The sequence below is a fragment of the Sprattus sprattus genome (assembly GCF_963457725.1).
Source record: "Sprattus sprattus genome assembly, chromosome: 8".
NCBI lineage: Eukaryota > Metazoa > Chordata > Actinopteri > Clupeiformes > Clupeidae > Sprattus > Sprattus sprattus.
Window position 1 is genome coordinate 21,875,937 of NC_137927.1, and position 22,229 is coordinate 21,898,165.

Here is a 22,229-nt window from a genome sequence, read left to right on the forward strand (position 1 = left end):
TGACAGTGTGTGTGCCGTGCTACAATCAGGATCCTCAGGTCTGGTTCAGCTACTGCTAAGCCATTTGTCTTTCCTTTGTGGAAGTGAAACACTTGCGGTAACTACCCTGTCAGTTTGTGCAGGATGCCGTGAGAGTGATGTGGTTACATGAAGCAGGCTATTTTAGATTGGTGGACCAGGGAGCCACACAATAAGACTGCTTGAAACCAATAGAAAAGGAAAAATAGACTGCAGGTCAATTTTAGGAAGTGACAGAGGTTCAGATAAAGAGGGAACGCTTAGTAAAGTGAATACAACAGAAATACGTCTTAATTTCTGTGACTAAAGTATACAACTTCACTACATAATTATGTATGCATGGGAACATCATTATGTATAACATTAATAATAATTAATAGACCTAATGTATGTCTTGTTTAAAAGCAGATGTTGCAAGTTTAATAGTAGTAGAAAATAAATAGTATCCACAAAGACTAATAATAATAATAATAATAATAATAATAATGTCCTTTCATCTTTAATTTTACAGCAAAGGCTTATATTCTACTATGAAGTATTTAAAGGAGTACACAAAAGTAGGTGTACCAGAGATGAAAGAGCTCTGTACTTTGAGAAAAAAAAATATATCAAATTTACAGCTTTTATGATACAAACATGACAACACAGAAATTCATTGCTAAAAAATATACAAACATCTATTGACTGTAAATGTCAATTGAAATAAACCATTACTTTAGTACATCGAGTAGAAATTCCAATAATCAGCCATAGAGAGAAAATATATTCAAGGCAATTGAACCTACAGTGCAAAACTGCTTTGACAGAGCGCTACTAAGATACGCTTACAGTACCATTTACTAGTTTGTTATTCAAAACAAAAACATCTGAAGCGAAACAAAGTAGCAAAAAAATCAGAGCTTTACACTGACATATTCCATCATAGACCAGTTAATTGAAGGAAATACAGGAAAGGGAACTTTAGTGTGCCCCCCTTCTATCTAACGGTGAATTATAACTGGATAGTAAAGAGAAGTGAAAGTGACATGACCGTAAGCATAACAGCAGTAATTAACTAATAAACATTTGAAACCACCGACTCGTACAATGTTATCACAACGCCTTACTGAGAGTCAATAGCAATGAAAACCCTAACATTATCTTTTGAAATCCACAACTGATCTCTTTAGTACATTTCAATCTCCCCCATTCATGTTAGAGATCGAGAGTTTCAGGATCACAGGAACAAAAAAGTCCATTTTTAATTCAAATACTCTTACATTTTCCATTTTCTTCATTTTCTCAAAACCCATGTTACCCCCAAGCTTTCTTTTAACTCTTCTAACATTCAATATTGCAGCACAACATAAACTTTAAAGTCTAAAAAATACACTCTTTCCCCCAACATCACACACATACGCACACACCCTCACGCACACATGTGCATGGGCTCACGGATACAAAACACATATACACACACACACACACACACACACACACACACACACACACACACACACACACACACACACACACACACACACACACACACACATATAAAGAAACACTATGCTTTTTGGCAGTGCAATAAATAAATATAGGATCTGCTAATCTTGCACGTACATTGCTTCTGTTAGTAGAACACCCATTAGCCACACTCTTTGGCTGCTCTCGCCTGTTTACAGATGAAGGCGTTGAAATGCATTCCCAAAATTCCATGGGCTTCCATATATTTGGTTGGCATTGGTTTGGCACAAGTAAAGGAGGCTTGTAAGTGAGTCAAGGCCAGGTTCTCCATCACACTGCAGTCTCTTGATCCTCTCGCTGGATCATCTGGTAGTGCTGACGGTTCTCCAGATAGGCTGCCAGCTCTGAATCCTTGGCCTTCTCAGCACGGTGCTTTGGGGTTTCACCCTGTGAGAGGAAAGAATGGTATCATGTCAAAGAGAAGTGAGAGCTGGAGGGAGACGATGAGATTATTATAAGGTAATCAGTAATAACAAATCATGGCTGTCAAATAAGAAATTGAAATGTAAAGACAGCAATAATAATAAGACCTGTGTGCACTTGCTATATTAAAGGCACCAGCTTAATGTGCACACATCATCCAGTCATGAGTGCAATCTATCCTTAACACCATGTGTTGGTGTGTAGTTTGCATTTAAGTTACCATTCCTTTCAGTTGTTCTGAAAAATCTGGTGTAGGAGGTACCTGAAGATTTATGAATATGAGGCAGTTCCGGTTCCTTGCTCCCAATTCTGCTATTTGGAATTAGGCCCTGACTGCTGCATTATTTCATCTTTTTAATGGACAGTACACAGATACTCAAAAAAGAAGTAAAACTTAATTCTAGATGTGATGTCTTTTAACACTAAGGGCCCTATCTTGCCGATCAGAAACGCAAGTAGGACGGCGCCAAGCGCAAGTAGCTGTGTGGGCGGCTCTATGGCGCAGTTGCTATTTTAACGGCGGAAAAAACACACTTGCGTCCAGCGCAAGTGTCAAAAGGGTTGGTCCAAAGGAGGTTACTCAGCCATAGGTGTGGTTTGGGCGTAATATGCAATAAACCAATCGGAGCGTCATTTCACATTCCCTTTAAGAGCGAGAAGCGCATAGTCCATAGCGGCTTGTTATTTTGATGGCGGAATTACCTGGTGGAAGACCGGAGAAGTTCACAGCCGAGGAGACCGACGTGAGATTTACACCAATTTTTTGGCAAGCCATATATAATTACAAGGAAAATAAAGTATTTACCACTTGAGGAAATCATTGTGAAATCCATATCCAAGATATTTAAAAAATAAGCATACATGTAGCCTACACATTGACCCAAATGATTCAGGTTAATTGAAGCTGCGTGACATTTGATTTATTGTATGGCTTTGTAAAAAGCCGGGAGATAGATATATATGGGGATGCGAGAAACCCTCCAAAAGTAAGCAAAGTCAAGCAAGCATGTCAAGATATTGCCGTGATTGTTTCTGCAACGGGGCACCCGAAAACGTTGCCGAAAACGCTATAATGACGTCCGGAGACGTGGGACATCCAAGCTGGAAGGTAACACACGTTGTCGTGCCTTCACGGGAGGTGGATCTGCCTCGACCCAGGATCTGACGGCAGCAGAGGACATCGCCACGTCTACCCTCACGCCTGAAAGCGACCAGGGATTTGGGGGCATGGAAATCGGCACCCAAGCCAGTGCACCAGCTGACCAAACCCAAGGTACATAAATAAAGTCCACATACACAGAGATGAGTTTACAAGATTTATAATAATACTGGCATTAAATAAATGCAACAAAGCCATACAATAAATCAAATGTCACGCAGCTTCAATTAACCTGAATCATTTGGGTCAATTGTGTACGCTAGATGTATGCCTAGTTTTTAAATGTCTTGGATACGGATATCAAAATGATTTCCTCATGTGGTAAATACTTTATTTTCCTTGTAATTATATATGGCTTGCCAAACAATTGGTGTAAATCTCTCGTGAAGACGACAGAAGTAAAGTGTAGTAGCCTACAGGTCCTATACTGTGCGGGCAAGCACATGCGCCCTTAAAATAGCGTTCTGAATACGCGTTACAGACTTTAGACATTGCGCCTCACATTAGACCAGCTTTTTTTTGGTCAATGGCGCACGGCGCACGGCGTTGTTTTGAAACTGCAAAATACCACTTGCGCCAGAGAAACGCCTTCTCTGTTCCGCCCCCGCCCATGTCGACGCAAGTTCATTTCGAAGCGCGCCTCTGGAGGGAAAATCGCGCTGTGCGCCGGGTGCAAGATAGGAATGATACATGCGTCGGTGACAATGTCAATTGCGCTGGGTGCAAGATAGGGCCCTAAGGCTATGTTTACAAGTGGCACAGAGCGGATATGTGTCACGCCAGTCTAAACAAGCCAAAATTGCATGGAATGGGATATCTTCAAATCCGATCTGTCCCTCATCCATAGGTAGTACTAAATCGGATATTAATCTGATTATGGGCAACTGCACAGCTCAGAATTTGGAGGTACATGCGTACATGATTTTCAAAGTAATTTGTGCAACAATGGCATGGTGTGTTATTCATGTAGAATCACTTATACAAAAGTGGAAATACCCCCCCCCCCCCACACACTTACACACTGCTCATTATCAAGGGTTTCAAACACCACTGAGAAAAAGTACTCTTCCCTTTCTTATTCTTAAATGGAACTTGCATAACAAGCGCTTAATGTTAATGAATATTAATGCTGTTTTTGGCTTTTGTGTCATGTTGTTTACACCCTTGTGTCACCTTAACTTCATTTAGATTCAGGTGTACACGAATGTCGTAAATGTTGGAATAAATAGATGTAACCAGACATGTACTAGTCTAGACCCAACAAGATGATGCAAGTCAAGGAAACAGCTGTGATTCACAATATTTCTGTGCATTCTATGCATTTGGGGTTTTTGTTTGAAGGTGGTTTCTATACATTTATTGAGAATTGTAAATAAAAGGCCTGAAACAGAGAAACTGGGAATCTCTTCAAGATTACATAGTTATTTTAAGTCTGCAAACATTTTTGTTTTTACAACACAAATGTACCTTAACGAAAAATGGAGTGAAAGACAAATAAAAACAGGTTGAAAAACTAACATAACCTTTAAATATTGACCCTGATATTGAGTGACACAGATAGAGTGGGAGTGGAAGGCCTGTTTATTAAGGGTGAATTATGTTGGTCTATCAGGCTAACATAAAAAGCTACTGGATGGCATATCTCTCCAGTGGCTTATATCTACCACGAAAATCTATTTTCTTTGATGGACAGTCACAGAATGCCAGATCAATAAGGGTATATGACTGGTTGCAGGAATAGAGGAAAAGAAAAACAAATGCCATGGGAAAAGGGGTTCAGAGCTAAGGGTTATTAAGGCACATTCTACACCAAAGTGACCAATTAGGTACATACTAGCAGCCATGCAGATGGTATCTCATGATAAACCCTTTGAGCATCAATGAGAGAACAGGAATCTCCAGTAAATCCACTGTTTGGAGGTGGCGAAGATGCTGCTGTTGCTGCTGCTGCTGCTGATGACTAAGTACTGACTGTATTCCACCTCTAGGATAACTAATCAGAATGGCAAGAAGCCTACATGCCCAGTACAGAGCTGACTGAATCTTCACATGACCTTTAACGGAAGACTTATGCTCCCTCTCTTTGCAAGACAGAGTTGCTAACTCTGCAGGGGAGAATAACCCTTACACCAGACGTCTTTATGGCCAGTGCAGTGTTGAGTGCTTTCATTAACATGGTGCAGAGTAAGCCTTTGGAGGAGTAGTGGAGGAGAGGAAATGGGGAGCGATAACAGGAAATGGAGATGGATAGAAAGCGTGATAAGGGAAAACGGGTCTCTGCTAGACTTTGATGTGGGGAAAAAAAGCACATCTTGGCAGCAGTTGTCCCAGCTATTAAAAGTTCATCTGGAAATGAAGTTTAGGATTACAGTGAGTTTCCCAAATGTGCAAATATTTGCCCTGCACAAGGCTTCTTAAAGTGATCCAATCCGTTTTTAAGAAGGTGCATGGTGCACATCAGTACGGAGGCCTCTCTAGCATAGAGGATAAACAGAATAGGAAGATTTGACTCACTTGCAAGTCTGTCTTCATCAAGGAGGCTCCTGCCTCCACCAGGTAGTGACAGATGGTTCTGTGACACAATGACGCAGCTTTGTGCAAGACGGTCTCCCCACTGTCAAACAAAATGACGTCCAGTGTTGTGAGAGGTGAGCAGATACGGCTATTTTCCATTAACTAATCTTTGAGGTAATTAAAGTACAAAATAATAATAATAATAATAATACGTAAAAAATAAAAGCATTGGGGATAATACAGGTTGTCACTGAATGGATTGATATGTTTTACTTGTAGTCATGTTCTATTTTACTATGACACCTACTTTTCTCTTTCTGTTACATCCAATATATCGGCGGGTGCTGTTGAGGAAAAGAACATGGGTGAAATAAAAGCCAAAAACAGATTGATGCTTGTGAGTAAAAACGGAACAGGCCCAAGGTTATTCATGGTTTTTTATACAGTGCCATAAAAAGCCTGCGTAGGAGTGATTTCTGACCAAGAGCACTTCTGCCTCCTCAACCACTGGCATCAGCAATGCCCAAGTGCTTCTGACACACAGTGGCATAATTCACAGAACACATAAACAGAGCATGTGGAGCTTATTCTCTCTTCTGTACGGAGAATTGAAGATAAGATATCTGAATAAATGTCTCCTTCTCTGCTCTCCCTATCTGTAGCTCTGTGCTTTGACTTCCAGAAACATCACAAGACATAACTGCCTTTTCCTTAAAAAAAAAAAAAATCTAAATACATACAGCATAACACAATGTTATATGCTTATGGCAGCATACTGTACATACTATGTAAAAACTCATTGTGCGTGATTTGTAGTATCCTAAACACATGATAACATTAACTTCATTCTGAGGTTTGCTAAGAAAAGCGAGATAATTCCATTATCTGTCATATTAGTACGATGGCAATCTGTAGAAGTCTTACCATTGTCAATAATGTAGCGGACTATCTCTTTGCTCCCCACATCCACTGCATGGTGCAGTAGAGTGCAGCCATGTGAATCTTGCACTGTTAGGTCTCCGCCCATCTTATGGAGGTCTTTCAGCTGTCAAATATAGAAATTGATGTTGTCATAAGATGTATAGGTTGTAAAAGTGGTTGAGAGCACATATAATTTGTTAAACGTGTCACTAGGTCATTGAGAGTCAAGACTTTATCACTATTGATATATTTGGATGAAACTAAAAGCTTTTCAAAACATATCATGAAGTCACACGATGTAAGTACACGAGTATAGAACTACAGTATCACAGATTAATTAATAGCACAAATACATGTCACTACAGTAAGCTGTTTTGTATGAGGTCAAATGTGCAAATCAAATGAATTTGTTGGAAACTCAGGCAAAAGCACCAACATAGACAATAAGAGTATGGATGGTTAGTATTGACTTAATACAAGTGATGAAAAAACTGGTATCTAATCAAACAATGGAGTTGCATAAATATGAATACATAAATACTTAAACTATCATGTGTTTCAAAGCACCCTGAGGAGTTTTTTTCAATAGTGTTATTAATCAGTTATTGCTGTGACCTTACCCTTTGGTGGTCCTTGCTCTTCACACATTCAATCAGCTCTTCAGTTGGGACTGTAAGTGAATAGTATAAGGTATGGCACTCATCAGATCAAATATAGCATGGCCATGTAAAGTAGTTTTGGTAATATTACCAAACCATAATATTGAGGACCACCTATGGATGGACTATATGAGTAGAAAACTACAGTACAAAAATATCATTCATAGTGATTTTACATCCAATCTAGACAACAACACCAAGCTACGTTCAAAGTAGGTATTAGCCTGGCTCAGATGAGCCAATATAATCGCAACTGCCAAGTTCTGTCCGCCTGCATATCAACAGAATGTTTACTAGTAGATGTTGTTTGCCTATTTTATAGTATGGTGTCTTGAATTTCAAGCTAAACTCCAATTAGAATCCATCTCACTTCAGTGATCTTAAATCCATCGTTACAGTATCATACAGTTTACTGTATTCCTCTCTACAAATAACCCATGTGGCAAACTGCATAGTGTACATATATAATGATAAAGCAACATATAGTTGGAGAAGTGGTCCATACTGAAGGTGAATCGCCTATACACAATTATATTGAGTAGGCACACTTTGTGACGCTGACAACAATCTCTATTTTCTACTCTCTGTGGTTCAGTTTTCAAATGAAAGGAAAAATAACATTTTAATTAAGACAGATAATCACATTAGAGTCTGCTGCAGCTCTCATGGTCTCAGTCTCAATATGGCAAATCCTCATCCAGAGAGCAAGAGGCACCCTTTGTAGATTGTGCCCTCTAATCCTCCTGTCATGACATGTCCCACTACAGAGCCAGAACAGCACAAACAAACCCATGTCTTCTAACTGCGTTTTCTAAGTCTGGAATATCCAGCTGAAATGCTCTTGGTAAACTGTTCATCCACCCATAGAAATACCTGCACTATTTTAAAACACTTCACATCTTCCACCAAGTCTGGCGGAGAGCAGGAATGAACATAATACAGTTCCATAGAGATTTGAAGGAACTCTCAGGAGTGTCAAGGCAGGGCATACAAATGTCTGCTGCTCTTGCCAGGACCCAGGATGTCCAGAATACAAATAAGGACCAATGTCGTTTTTCCTACCTTTCAGCCGCTGAAATCCAGATCTGACTGCTTTGAAATATAAATCCAATCCTCTAGTAACCCCACTGTCAAGGAGGGTAAGCCGAAAATGATTTTGCAAAGCCCAAATATCAAGACTAAGTGCTTTGCCAAAGGTTCTTTACAAGCGTGGCCTATTATCAGCCTACTGACAACAGAAACCTTTTTCTTCTACCAAAACATGTTCCTATGAGAAAATGGAGCACTTCTTGTACAGCAACTGAAAAACAGTAGATACCCTGAGTGTCAATGCACATTTGCCAGTGATATTTTTATTCTATTCATAGAAGAGATTGATTTACCTGAGTCTGTACTGCACAATGCATTCCTCTCAGACCTGCAGAAGACAAATGAAGACAGATATTTATGTGCAGTGGTATTTGTCACACTCAAATCACTGTCATTTCCAAATACGTTTCTTTGTTTTTGTAAAGACACAGGAAAGGACGGAGAGACAGCATTAGTGATGTAGGCCTTGAGTGCTGTGTCTATCTAATTCTGATGATTTGATTTTCAGGCTCTTTCTCAGGAGAATTAGATCTTCCTTGGCAAACCTACCTTATTATACGTCTTGGTGTATCGCAGTAAATATCCATAATTGAAAAAAAAAAGCTTGAGTACAATCTCATTTAAGATACAATGACCCCGACTGGTGAATTTGTCCCAGAGAAGATAAGAGATGATGGGTTAGTCAAAGGACCTCTAACTGGAGTGATAACATATCAAAGGGCTACTCTTCGAATCCTCCTGGTTCTCTTCCTGGCCCAGGGTAAGATATTGTATTATGTGACGAAGCACTACAGCTTTTCCAGCCTCCGTATCTCTTCTTCCTAAACGCTTAGCACTGTCCTCCTCCTGTATCACACCCAGCCAAATACACACTCATTTACACCCATGCATATAAGCACAGAACTCTCTGGAGATCACCATCCCCTAATGAGTTTGCCTAGTTTAGAGGGAGGCTGTGTGGCACCATCTACACAGAGAAAGATTGTCTGAGCCTCCTGGTTTTCTGCTTGTCCACAGACGACCCCCTGCCCACTAATCCACCAGGATGAGGCCAGTCCCCTGAAGAATTAGCTAGGATAATTGTCTGGAATGAGGTGGCAGAGTGATCAGTCAGACTTTGAGCAGACAGACCATCTGAATGCCTGTGGGGGTGACCACATCCCCATTACTGCAATTAAAGGATCATATTAAGTGTTAGTGGCCAATACCTAAAGTGTTTTTTTTTTTTAGAGAGAATTTGTTTTAAACTATAGCTATTTTCTTCTAGTCATTTTAAGATTTGTCATACACTCTGGGCTATCGATAAATATTATTTTCCTAAATAATCAACAATGCTCAGATGTTTGTTCCAAAAAGTATTTAAATTATATGTATGAAATACATATTTTAGCACAAGTTTTCTTTCATTCGTTCTGTCTGTTTGTATATAATGTGTGTTTCTCCACTGAGTAAGGATTTATCAAAGAGCTACATGTCCACTGCCACTATGAGCCAGCGAAGGAGAAGAGGCTTAGTACATTCTCATACATTTCTGACAGGTGTTCGGATCTAAAAAGAAAGCCAGTGGACTGCAGAAAAAAAAGAGCAGACATTAAAAGAATCTAAGGAATCTAACCTCATGCCTTTATCCAGTAAGGGGTAATTAAGAGGAGGGATAGAAATGCTACTGCCACAGTCCCTCGTATCTTGTCAGATGTGAGCAGTCAGACACAGCATCCTGCATCAGCGTTGCTCCTGAATGAATATTTGATCAAAGGCTAAAGCTGCCTCATCAGATTTGCTTGTTTGAAAAATGTGGGCCTTGTTTTTCTGAGGCTGGAATCAGTTGGATGCATAGGGAGAGTTGCATAACCTGATACCGGCTTCACCACTTTAAAAAAAGATATTCACACACACTCAGCTTCTAGCCTTCAATGCTGACTGCATAGGCATATAAACATAGATACTGCATTGGGCTCTAATGGAGGAGGACACTTGACAGTAGACATCTATGGAAGTCAATCATAAAACATTAGTCATTATGTTGAGAGCTAGCTTTTCACCAGAATAAGACTTTAAGTTACTTTTAAAGCATTAAAGTTAACCATAGTCCGCTGTTTTTTCAAGGAAACGTAATGATGACATTAGAATGATGTTGCTAAAGTTAATGTTACTCATAAAATCACTTTCTCCGCAGGGCCTATGACATTGTGGTGAGCTACATATAAATGTAAAACATATATAATATTGGATTGACCTAGGTATTAGTTAGGACTAGCTTTACATAACGCAATATTAGTGCAGTGACAGTGTTTACTCATTTGTTATTGCTTGGCTGAGTTCGACGAGAGGCTATACATTGATGATAGGCCTAAAAGATTAGGTTACGCTATAGGTCAGCCTACAATTTATTATTTTTTTATTTTGTGGAATTATAGCACTTGAATGTGCAGATGCCTTTGATGTGTTTATTAGACAAGCATTTAAAATGTTTTGTCATTATTATAATAAAGTAGCAATAAGTTTACTTGAATAAATGTTTTGCTTACTCTATCTACCTCTTCCTATTGTTTTTATCTGAATCTCTTTATGCGCATTACAATTTGGACAGTTCCTGAGCTACATAGTTTCTGTGTAATGATAAATGGTAGTGATGAGCACAATTCAGGGAGAAAACAGAAGCATTCAAAATCTGAGTTGAAGCAAATTTACCTGCCATACACTTTGGTCAACCAAAACGAATCTTTTGCAGATGAACATCACCAACAGCCCATAATTAGGAGCTTTTCAGTAGCAGCAGACACATAACTCACCCCCAGCCTGGCAGCATATCCCCAATCATTATGTGAAGACAGAGGAAACCCCCCAGCATATATTTGTTCCCTAGGTGTATGGTGTGTGTGTGAATGGTGTCTGCGTGTGTGCGCACAAGGTGTTTTTAGTAGGTGCATTCTTGTGAGGAAGCTGCTATTTCTTGATGAACAACTTTATCTCTCTGGATAGCTGACCTAGATTGAATAACTACATTTGTAATTTCTAAAAGTTGATTGGGAGCTCCACACCACTATTTACTCGATTCTGTTAAACCCTTCATGTATATATCAGCCCAGGTAAGGAGGAAATATAACGATAGACATGGGGCAAGACAGGCCATACTTGAGTGTCTTAATATCAATCGTGCATTCCACATTCTAAGAGATATTGTATGGATTTTCTTATTTCTTCTTAGCATTTGGACTCTGTTATGTTCTTAAATATTTTGTAAACAGTTAGTTTCAGATGTGTCAAATATTCATTTTAATGGAAATATTGATGTGAGAGGTCACTTACCTGAATACTTCCTGCCCTTCTGAACTACAGGCAATTAAGAACTAAGAGTCCACAATGCATTGATTAAAAGGCCAAAGGGGATAGTCCAATAAAAGCCATCCTTAGGGAGTTTCCAGAAGGAACCAATAGAAAAGGCATCCACTCAACATTTTAATGAACAGTTTCCAGGGCCCGTTTTCTCTGTCACACTCAATGTTCCTAAAGTCAAGGGCTTGTTGTATCCAACAGCTTGTATTGTTATTTCAAGATGATAATGGGCTTTAGAGTGTTCAAAGTCTGATGAAAAAAAATGTGTGGTGACAGACTAACTGCCAAAAAAACCAACAACAATATTTTTAACACAAGACGAAGTCAGTCCTTAATTTACATCTCCTCCCCAAGGTACTACATGATTTGCTGGGTGTGTAGGTGGATTGTCTGAGTGTGAACACATTTAATGTAAATGAGGTTGTGCAAGAAAATGTTTGCTATTTTTACTTTTCACTGGACTTCTGACAACTAAGTGCAGTCTCTGTGGAAAGTTACCTGTGTAAATCATATTTGTGCGGATGATTTCAAGAGCAAGTCAAGTGGAAATGCACAGCAACTATAGTTACAGCCGTTAACTGTTCAACATTTCTCCAACTCATATCTAAAAAGATGTTTTTATAGGGTAGCTACGTTTTTTTCAACTTAATCTTCTTTATAGTTATTTTGATGTACAGGTTCAAAACACATCTCTTCAGATGAGCCAGCCTTGCTGTTTACTAATGATGTTTTCTAAACAATGCTGAGGAGGAGCCAAAAGGGAAGACTCACAGCTGTCAATTACCCCACTTCTGCATTCTAGGATATTACCTGTTCAGTACATTATGCACACCACCGTAGCAAAGCATCCCACCTTCTCCCCAAGCATCCCCCTCCATTGTACTAGTAGCTCTAAGCTCTCATTACTTTTTATCCAAAGAGGGTGTTAGCGGACATCACACGTAAGGGCACAAAACTCAGCAGCTCAAGTCACTGTAACCCTGCATATCAATTTGCTGAGTCCATCTTGAGGTTTAAATGAACTGTTGCTTTGTGACAAGAGTTAGAAATCAATGGAACGATGGCAGTACAGTGAGCAAAAGAAGGCTCAACAGGAGGCTAGAAGAGAAGTCTGGAACCATAGAAATAGAAGGAGAAGAATGGATGGAAGTGACCTGCTTCCATTTACAGACCTTCTTACTTTATTGGGGACCTCAATGATAACTATGGATACTTCTAAGCACACAAATGCATGTTATGTGTGTCATTTTTTTTGGAACAGTAAGCATTGAACATCATTGCATTATCAGCACCCCCATCAGGCGCCCATTGGTCCATCTATGTTTATGTTTATAGTGTGTAAGCGACTTACAGAACATACTTGAAAAATATATAATATGAACAACAGTCAGAATAAAGCATTATGCATATTACAACAAAATGCGTAAAACAATATACAATATCAAATGACAGTAAAAAAGCATGGATTACTATATTAATAATAATAACAATAATAATTATAATAATATTAATATAAATCAGAGTTGCATTTCCGCAAGAAAATGCAAAGTGTGATTACTTAACAATAGCTTAGTCTTCGAAAGATTGAGTTTAAGGTGATGGTCCCTCATCTAAACTGAGATATCATTGAGCCATGTGGGAGGAAGGACAAGTACAGCTGAGTGTGTTCTGCATAACAGTGGCAGGAGAACCCATGGGAGTGGATGATCTCGCTGAATGAATTTGTGTAGATAGAAAATAGGAGTGGCCCATGTTCAGAGCCATGAGGTACACATGCAGGCAGTGAGTTTTGGACTTGCCTGCCAAGACACATTGAATGCGAATCCAATGAAATACGACTCAAACCAACTCTGTGTTCTCCCCAAAATGTTCAGATCAGATGGTGTAGATGACTGTGCAGAGGCTCATAGTACTCTCAATGCTTCAGTCACAGACAAAAAAAAAAAAAAGAGTAAGAGTAATTTCGGTAGAAGGCAGATCAGCAGAGATGGAAGCAACTGATGGCCGAGGTGAAGGGTTGAGAAGATTGTTAAAAGTAGTAATGTTTTCTACTGTCTGAGGCAACTTTTTCTTGGTAGAAGGCCATTTTGGCAGCTGTGACTGTAGAAGAAAAGGCAAATAGCAGATACTGATAACTCTGGATTTCTCTTAACTCTGGACATTTATTCATTTACTTCATAGTCCAGGTTTCACATGTAACATAATGTTACGAATACGAATGTCGATTCTAAAGTTTCTAATTCTATTTATTGAACCAACAACAAGACATTGGTCATCGTTTGTAATTCTACCAATAAGTCTGTTTTAGGGATGATGGCACAGCAATTCTACAAATGAATGTGAGGCCCAATCTCAATACTTCCCCTTACCCCTTATCTTACCCCTTACCCTTGAAATTGCGCGTTCATGTGAGAGCTAGTGGTGTCTCAATACCCAATTTGATCACGATTAAGGGATAAGATCGAGTGCTATGTACCCCTTATTTTTAAGATTATTTGAGAGCTCACTTGAGAGCTCACTTACCTACAAGGGCTATCCCAGAGCACCTAGCGAAACCAGTTCGGGAATTTAAAAAAAAAAATGGCTGCTTGAAGCGAGGAATATTTTACATGAATAAAGCTATCTACACAACTTTTTATATGTTTATAATGACTCGGTTTGATCTGAAATGTACTACACGAACGATGCATAGTATTGTAGGTCTTAACTGAAGCTTTCAAACGGTAGTTTTAGGATACAATTAGTGCGTATACCACCACTCCATTGGCTTATATGGTAGCTTGCCAGCTATCATGCTACATACACTACATGTAAGTATTTTTGGCTTATAATTAATTTAAAAATGACGACAGTCTTGTTAAGTGCTCTACACAGTTGTATACAGTACCTTGCGTAAGTATTCACCCCCTTGGATGTTTTACCCTTTTATGGCTTTTATAAATCAGTCATGGTCAATATAAGTTGGCTTTTTGAACAAAAAAATTCACAAAATAGCTCTCTTTAATGTCAAAGTGAAAATATATTTCTACACAGTTATGTAAATTAAATACAAATATGTAATGAAAATAAGTGATTGCATAAGTATTCACCCCCTTTATCACCCCCTTTATATAGACTGACCTAATTCAACAGAGGTCCAGCCAATTGGTGCTAGAAGTCTCACAATTAGTGATATGGGGATCAGTGTGCAGTAAATGTGTCTCAAGTGATTGTAGTATAACGACACCTGTGTCTGGAAGGTCTATTCACTGGTCAGTATTCAGTAATCAGTATTCCTGGCTACTGTTACACCATGAAGACCACAGATCACCCTAAGAAACTCAGAGAAAAGGTTATTGAAAAGTACAGGTCAGGGGAAGGATACAAAAAAATGTCCAAGGCACTTAACATCCCCTGAAACTCTGTTCAATCCATCATCAAGAAATGGAAGGAATATGGCACATGTGTAAATCTGCCTAGATCAGGCCGTCCTTACAAACTGAGTGACCATGCAAGAAGGAAACTAGTAAGAGAGGCCACCAAGACACCTATGACTACTCTGAAAAAGTTTCAAGCTTCAGCAGCTGGTATGGGAGAGACTCTGCATACCACCACTGTTGCCTTGGTTCTTCACCAATCAAAGCTTCATTGAAGAGAGCCACTGTTGAAAAAATGCTCCACTTTGGTCTCATCAAACCACAGAACCTTCTTCCACTTGACCATGGAGACTTCCACATGCCTTTTGGCGAACTGTAGTCGATCCTTTTTTTCAACAGTGGCTCTCTTCCATAAAGCTTAGATTGGTGAAGAACCAAGGCAACAGTGGTGGTATGCAGAGTTTCTCCAATCTCAACTGCTGAAGCTTGAAACTTCTTCAGAGTAGTCATAGGTCTATTGGTGGCCTATCTTACTAGTCTCCTTCTTGAACGGCCCCTCAGTTTGTGAGGACGGCCTGATCTAGGCAGATTTACACATGTGCCACAATCCATCCATTTCTTGATGATGGATTTAACAGAATTCCAGGGGATGTTTAGTGCCTTGGACATTTTTTTGTATCCTTCCCCTGACTTATACTTTTCAACAACCTTTTCTCTGAGTTGCTTAGAGTGATCTTGGGTCTTAATGGTTTAACAATAGCCAGTAAAACTGATTACTGAATACTGACCAGTGAATGGACCTTCCAGACACAGGTGTCGTTATACTACAATCACTTGAGACACATTTACTGCACACTGATCCCCATATCACTACTTGTGAGACTTCTAGCACCAATTGGCTGGACCTCTGTTGAATTAGGTGAGTCTATATAAAGGGGGTGATAAAGGGGGTGAATACTTATGCAAGCACTTATTTTCATTACATATTTGTATTTAATTTACATAACTGTGTAGAAATATATTTTCACTTTGACATTAAAGAGAGCTATTTTGTGTATTTTTTTGTCCAAAAAGCCAACTTATATTGACCATGACTGATTTATAAAAGCCATAAAAGGGTAAAACATCCAAGGGGGTGAATACTTACGCAAGGTACTGTACATATATATTTGCAACCATGTTCTTCATTAGACTTTTTTTTAAATCGCTAGTTTCATAGCTCATACAGTCACGCATGACGTACCCGAAACCGAGTGGCGTCTCATTTCATAGGGGAAAGTTTTCAGCCCCTGGCCCTTACACTTGCAAGTGCTAGGGTTAAGACAAGACAAAGACAAAGCAAAAGGGGCAAGGGGAAGAATCGAGATGTGTGTGGCAACTGTGGCATTGAGGTAGCAGAGAATAACTCACTTTAGAGGTGTAATGGGCATTCTTCTTTGCATAGTGGCTCCAATACCACCCAGCATGCATTTTTAAGGGTCATCCAATATCCCTTGCTTAACTACTTTTTGAGATGAATCTTTTAGAGATCATCATAGTATTTGAATTTGTGACACAACACGTTCTTTCTTTTAGCACCACAGATACTTGGCTCAAACATTCACATCACAACCATCAAATTCCTCATTGAGAACTGAAACAAGCTCTCAAGTGGGAGATGTCTATGGTAAAATAATCTCAACAGAGGACCGTTACAATTCAGTTTGGCTGGCTATCTAAGACATGTTGGGGCAATTTGTAGTTAACCCCGATCTAGCCTGTCTTTTTTAGTTCACTACTTTTGAAAATGTGGTTCTTTAAACTTTTTGGCCTTCAGTAGTAGTGATGTCTAAGAAAGATTATACTATATGGTACTTAAAAAAGGTGCTGACCAGCCTGTAGGCGCAGGTAGAACAATGCTCGGCCGCCCAAATGTTAAATTCTGGTTATGCCATTGCCTGTATACATCATGTATACATAAACACGATAAACAAATTTAAAGAGTGAATGTGTTAAATAGTGAGGGTGAGTGGCAGTTTAATTCTGGCAGTGGGAACTAATTATAATTTAACAGATGGGACAGGCATTCCATATAGTTGAAATGCAATGGTGAATGGTGCTTCAGAAAACCCAGGTCTGATTACATTAATCAATACAAAGTAAATTCAGAAATAAGGACAAAAGAATAGTCCTAAACAAATAAATGATGTACTCTCTCACTCTCACAAATGCAATATTTTCCCGTCAGGTTTGGTAACACAGTAATGGTCCTGAAATGTTTTACCCAGACAGTAGACATTGACAGAAAGGATGGGATGGGTTCTCACCTGCTAGTTGGTTTAAAATCAGCTGCTGTTGTGTTTGATCGGTGAACACCCCCCACCCTTTGAAACAACCAAAGAAAAAACATGGAAACAAACTAAGAACAGACATATTATGGTAGATGAGTACAGACATTTGTCACATTTCACAAATGCATGATTAATAACAAAACAACAAATATATATTTGAACAAATATATATTTACAACAAAAAACACTGAGGGAGTACACATATATCCAGTGTCAAAAAAGGCACAAACAGATAGGGAAGACATTTTTGTTGAAGTGTCCCTCTTGAATTTGATATCATTTTATACATTAATAAGACCTGATCAAAATGAACTCTGAACACCCAAGTGGAAGACAAAGGTGGATGTCTACAATGTCGCAAGTATCAGCTGAGAAGGCTCTATACCATATAAGTAAATTTATGCACAGCAACACCGAGGGCAATTATATGTCTCATTTAAGCTTCACCCCAATGACCATGCAGAAATGATTACGGCACTTTCCTATTTTATAGCCAATCAATTTCACCTGAAGAGAATCTTGTAGGAGCAGTGGTTCCCCTTTCTGTGATAGAGATGTGGCCAGAGACCAGCGAGGCTTTAAAAAAGCATGACTGTGACCATCAATATCATTTCCCTCTAATATCAAAGTGCAACGTATCATCCTAATATTTCACAGTAGATTCACTTTGATGGCTGGATGACTTTGTGGTAGTTGCTATGCATTACTTCTTTCAGTCGGCCCTGAAACTAATATAAAAACTGAAAGGATTTTGGCTGTCTATGAACAGTTGATCATTTCTGGAATGATTCTGTACTTTGCTGTACTGCGTACGTTTTCACAGGAGCGGGTCAACCATATAATTTAGAGAAAACTCTCAACCTCTCTCCACTTCTTGGAGACAAGTGGGAGGAATACATATATACCAACAAATCGAAGGGTATTGTAACTGCTGTTCACCCAGTACATTTCACTTTGCACTGTCTCCACAGTGCCAAAGGAAATTATGCAAACCAACCTCTCTCACAGGACACTGAGTCTGTTGGATGAGCATGAACCTCAGGCGTGGAGGATGCATTTCTTCATCAAAATCGAAACGTCTTGGTTTTCACAAAACTGTGATGCCTCCATTGTGACACAACCACTCCACACAATTCCTCTTTAGCAGTTTGCTATCCATTCCCATCATTTGTTAAAACTCCATTCAGCTTATGAATTGTATGTATTGATTATAATATATCAATAATAAATGTTCCTGTGATTTGCGCCTACCCTGTAAAGTTGTGCTCATATTAAAATTAACAACATATTCTGGCAAATCTATGATGATCTAATCTTGTTTAACTGAATTTAACCTATAGGAAACCTCTTCTATGAAGCAGATCACTAATAGAAATATCCACAAAGGCAAATAGGGGGCACATATAATAAACTGTCTGCTTTAATATGCATAAAAGGGCACTATTTGCATTGAAAAAGCTAACATAGAACCATTGGCCTCCCTATAGACACTCTACATATTAAATAAATCAGATCATAGCAGTAACACCAAATTTATGTGCTTATATAACATCATCATAATACCTTAAATGTCATAATGCATTTATTAATATATAAATCCATGTCGACAGATCGTCTATCAGATGAACACATAGATGAAGTGTGTCAGTGGACACCCTTCCCCAAAACCTGCATTTATACTTTTTATACACCACAACAATGCCTGAGGCCAGTCAATACATGTCATCTGTTGGAAAACGTGCAATTATACAGGATTGGTGAGCGTCAGTCAATGCAATCATAAATCACAGTCTTTCTGTGTAAACTGGTTGCCAAAATGCAAAAACAGTTGAGAGCACTATTATACTGACCATTGTGTAATAATCGCTGTGTTGAGGTATGGCTCAAGCTCTTACCTGGTGAGGGCTGGTTTGTTGACCCTCATTGAGTCGCCATGAGCGAGTGCCTCCGCCACCGAGCTGTCACTGGAGACACGTTTTCTCTGAGAAGTCCGCTGAAGCTCTTGAACTCTGTCCGGACAGACAAGGAAAGACACAAAACATAAAGTGCTACTGCTGAGAGTGCTGGAACAAGGTACAAGGTCAACCTCAAGACCACATAAAGTTTGTGGAAAAAGTCCACACCGAAGCATATGACCCTTAGGAGAACAAGTCATACGTGACTAAAGCATGATTTGATCTGAAGGGCTAGATCCAGTGAGATTTCACAGAAGCTGCTGTACCCATCTCTGCAGGGTTTGTCAGATCACGGAATTCACCACATACGCACAGACAGACAGACAGACAGACACACACACACAACAAATGACTGCACTGGTCATACAGCGTGATGTCATGAAAACCTCCTTTAAAATGAATACGTTTCAAAGTAGTTTTTTCCACAGATGACGTAAGGAAAGACCACATTTAATTTGTGTAAGATAAGTCTGCAAGGTCTAATTGCTTTTTTTGGAAAACTCATTCTGTTTTCTCTCATCTACCAGTCCTAGAAAGCCTGCCTCTTGTTGACACGGATCATTATTCTACCCCTCTGGGTTTGATGTCAGAGCAAAGCACAACGATCTGTATCTCGTCTCTGATACTTCTGCACTCCCTTCAGCATTCATCAACATCTCAAAAGGCAGTCTGCTTTGCCCAGTCATTCGCTGAAGGGGAAGCTCACCAAACAAACACACACTCCAAACTGGGTTAGCAATAAACTTTGAGGAGCTGCAGTGCTGATGAAAGTTTGGAAGAGGGCTGCAGTGCCCTTGTCTTTATGTTCAGGCACAATATAATTTACAGTCATTCAATTTCATGTTTCATAAATCAATTCCCTAACCAGCATGTGAAGGCAAGAATAGCTTTTGTTTGTTGTTTTCTTTTTTTGGAGCTGTCTACACCTGACTCAGATGTCTCTGAAATATGTCCTGTAAGCTAACAAAAAAGTCCTATGAAGTATCAACACTTACTTTGGAAATTCACAAGTTGTCCCTAAGGAATATGTCATCAATTGAAATGTTCCTTACTTTCCCAGATCAGGGACACAGAAGTGTAGTTTATTTGTCCCTTTACCTCATGAGAAATCTGTGCCTAGTATACTGTACGTGATGCATACCTGTAGTTCTTAACTTGAGGTCTGAGATTAAGCAATAGCTTAAGCCAAGATTCTCTTCAATGATTTATATATATTTTGCCGTTAGCTAGCAAAAAAGCATACATGGAGCACACATCAAACAGTCAATGAAAGAAAGGGAAGAAAGGCAGGTAGGGTGAGAGATCGTGTGAGTGTGTGTGAAAATATGTGCAAAAACAGGCCTGTTCTTGGCAGGATGCCGAGGCAAAAGGAGAGAAGGCAGCTCTTGTGCTCTACTCAGGGTCTGAGTGTGGGCTGGTGGGACTGAGGACACAACATGGAGGGCAATGTGGGCGGAGAGAGTGGAGGATGGTGGGGGAGCAGGTGAGTAAGGCTGACAGGTTGGGGAAAAGGATAAGCAAAGGACAAACTAGGTGCAAATCAGCAACACTTCTTCCTCCTCTCTCATCTCTCTTGCAATTTTACCCAAGTGTGCGTGTCTGTATGTGGTGTGGGTGTGTGTGGTGTGTTGGTGTGTGTGTGTGTGTGAGGTCTTTTTCATAATTTCCCACGTGTTTTATTCTTTTCACTGATAGATATAAATAACAACTAGTGAAATATGAGACATGTTATCCTGCTCTCATTCTCTCATTTGTATCTGATAGGAGGAGTTCATTCCCCTGCCCTATCTACCAGTCAAGTCATCCCACATTAAGGCTGAAACTTCAGACCATTAAATCTAGGCTTGGAGAAAATATGGTATTCAATATTTTCAGGAGCTAAGGCCATATTAGGCCATAGACACAGGACAAATCAACTGGCCTATCAGTCTGTGTGTGTCCAGTTGACTCTTTCTCCAAATCCCACTCACACTCCCACACATATTTTTATGTTTGAAGACTATACAAATCTAAGGGGGTGGGTGGGTGAGTGAGTGAGAGTGAGTGAGTGAGTGAGTTTGTGAGAGAGAGAGAGAGAGAGAGTCTGCCTGAGAGTTTGCCAGCCCACACACTTTCAAAGTGATAACTGTTCAAGCTCCAGCTGCTGATTCCTCAGTAATGATGTGCCTGTTCTGCCTCCAGGTGTGCTCTGACAACAAGCTGACGAACAGAATGTCACTCGAATGCAGCTTCATGCTATACTTCACAAGTTACATTAAAACAACTGGCATCTGAGCATATGTTGGAGAAGGTTAATTTTGAGTAAAACTACATTTAATACTTACTTTCAATAATATGATTACTTTCTTGGCCTAAACCTCTCAATGTGTACAGAGGTACAGAGGTACAGGGGATAAGATCCTGAAAGGTATTAAACCTGAATATGTCTTTTTATGTCACAGCTTTCCGAAAATAAATCTTAGTCAACAAGGACTGAGGACTGAGAACAGAGCAACCATCAAAAGGAATCATAAGGATGCCCTCCAGTTACTTCAGAATGGTTGGAGCAGGATCAGGTCTCTTCACCACTAGAATACAGTCAGAAAGAATTGATGGGGGAAATTTAACTTGCGTAGCTAGAAAATGTAAGGTAAGGGATATGCCCTTGTAATTATTATGACCGTCACTGCACGCAAGTAGGTGGGCATATAGTGTCTATCAAAGTTTTTAATTTTTTTTTTTTTTTTACAAATGTTTGGTTATGGTTATAGCCCCAAATGTCTAATATGGAATATAAGTTGGGCTAGCACCCCCTGAAGTAGGGAAGGGATCAAAGCACGTTTTAAGCAAAAGCCCAAAACGTAATAAAACATCATGTCATATTACCCAAGCTCATTTGTGAAGTAGTGATTTAGATTGAAAACTTCACTAGCCAATATCTTGTGATGTTAAGGAAATCTGAACACGAAATATGACACCCTGCA

The 22,229-nt window shown here is 39.4% G+C and overlaps 1 protein-coding gene across 4 annotated transcripts in view; it reads right to left on the reverse strand.

Moving 5' to 3' along the window:
- Positions 1-568: 568 nt before the first annotated feature.
- The window catches only part of dgkza (diacylglycerol kinase, zeta a), a 101,485-nt gene continuing 79,824 nt past the window's right edge, over positions 569-22,229 (reverse strand). For all 4 annotated transcript variants that reach the window (XM_080843608.1, XM_080843607.1, XM_080843606.1 and 1 more), the window contains 8 exons: positions 19,207-19,320; positions 17,288-17,344; positions 8,583-8,617; positions 7,162-7,211; positions 6,545-6,665; positions 5,928-5,964; positions 5,621-5,720; positions 569-1,911 (listed from right to left, as the gene is read on the reverse strand). In XM_080843608.1, the coding sequence (XP_080699734.1) occupies positions 1,795-1,911; positions 5,621-5,720; positions 5,928-5,964; positions 6,545-6,665; positions 7,162-7,211; positions 8,583-8,617; positions 17,288-17,344; positions 19,207-19,320 (631 nt within the window). In that variant the 3' untranslated portion in view covers positions 569-1,794. The remainder of the gene's footprint in view (positions 1,912-5,620; positions 5,721-5,927; positions 5,965-6,544; positions 6,666-7,161; positions 7,212-8,582; positions 8,618-17,287; positions 17,345-19,206; positions 19,321-22,229) is intronic.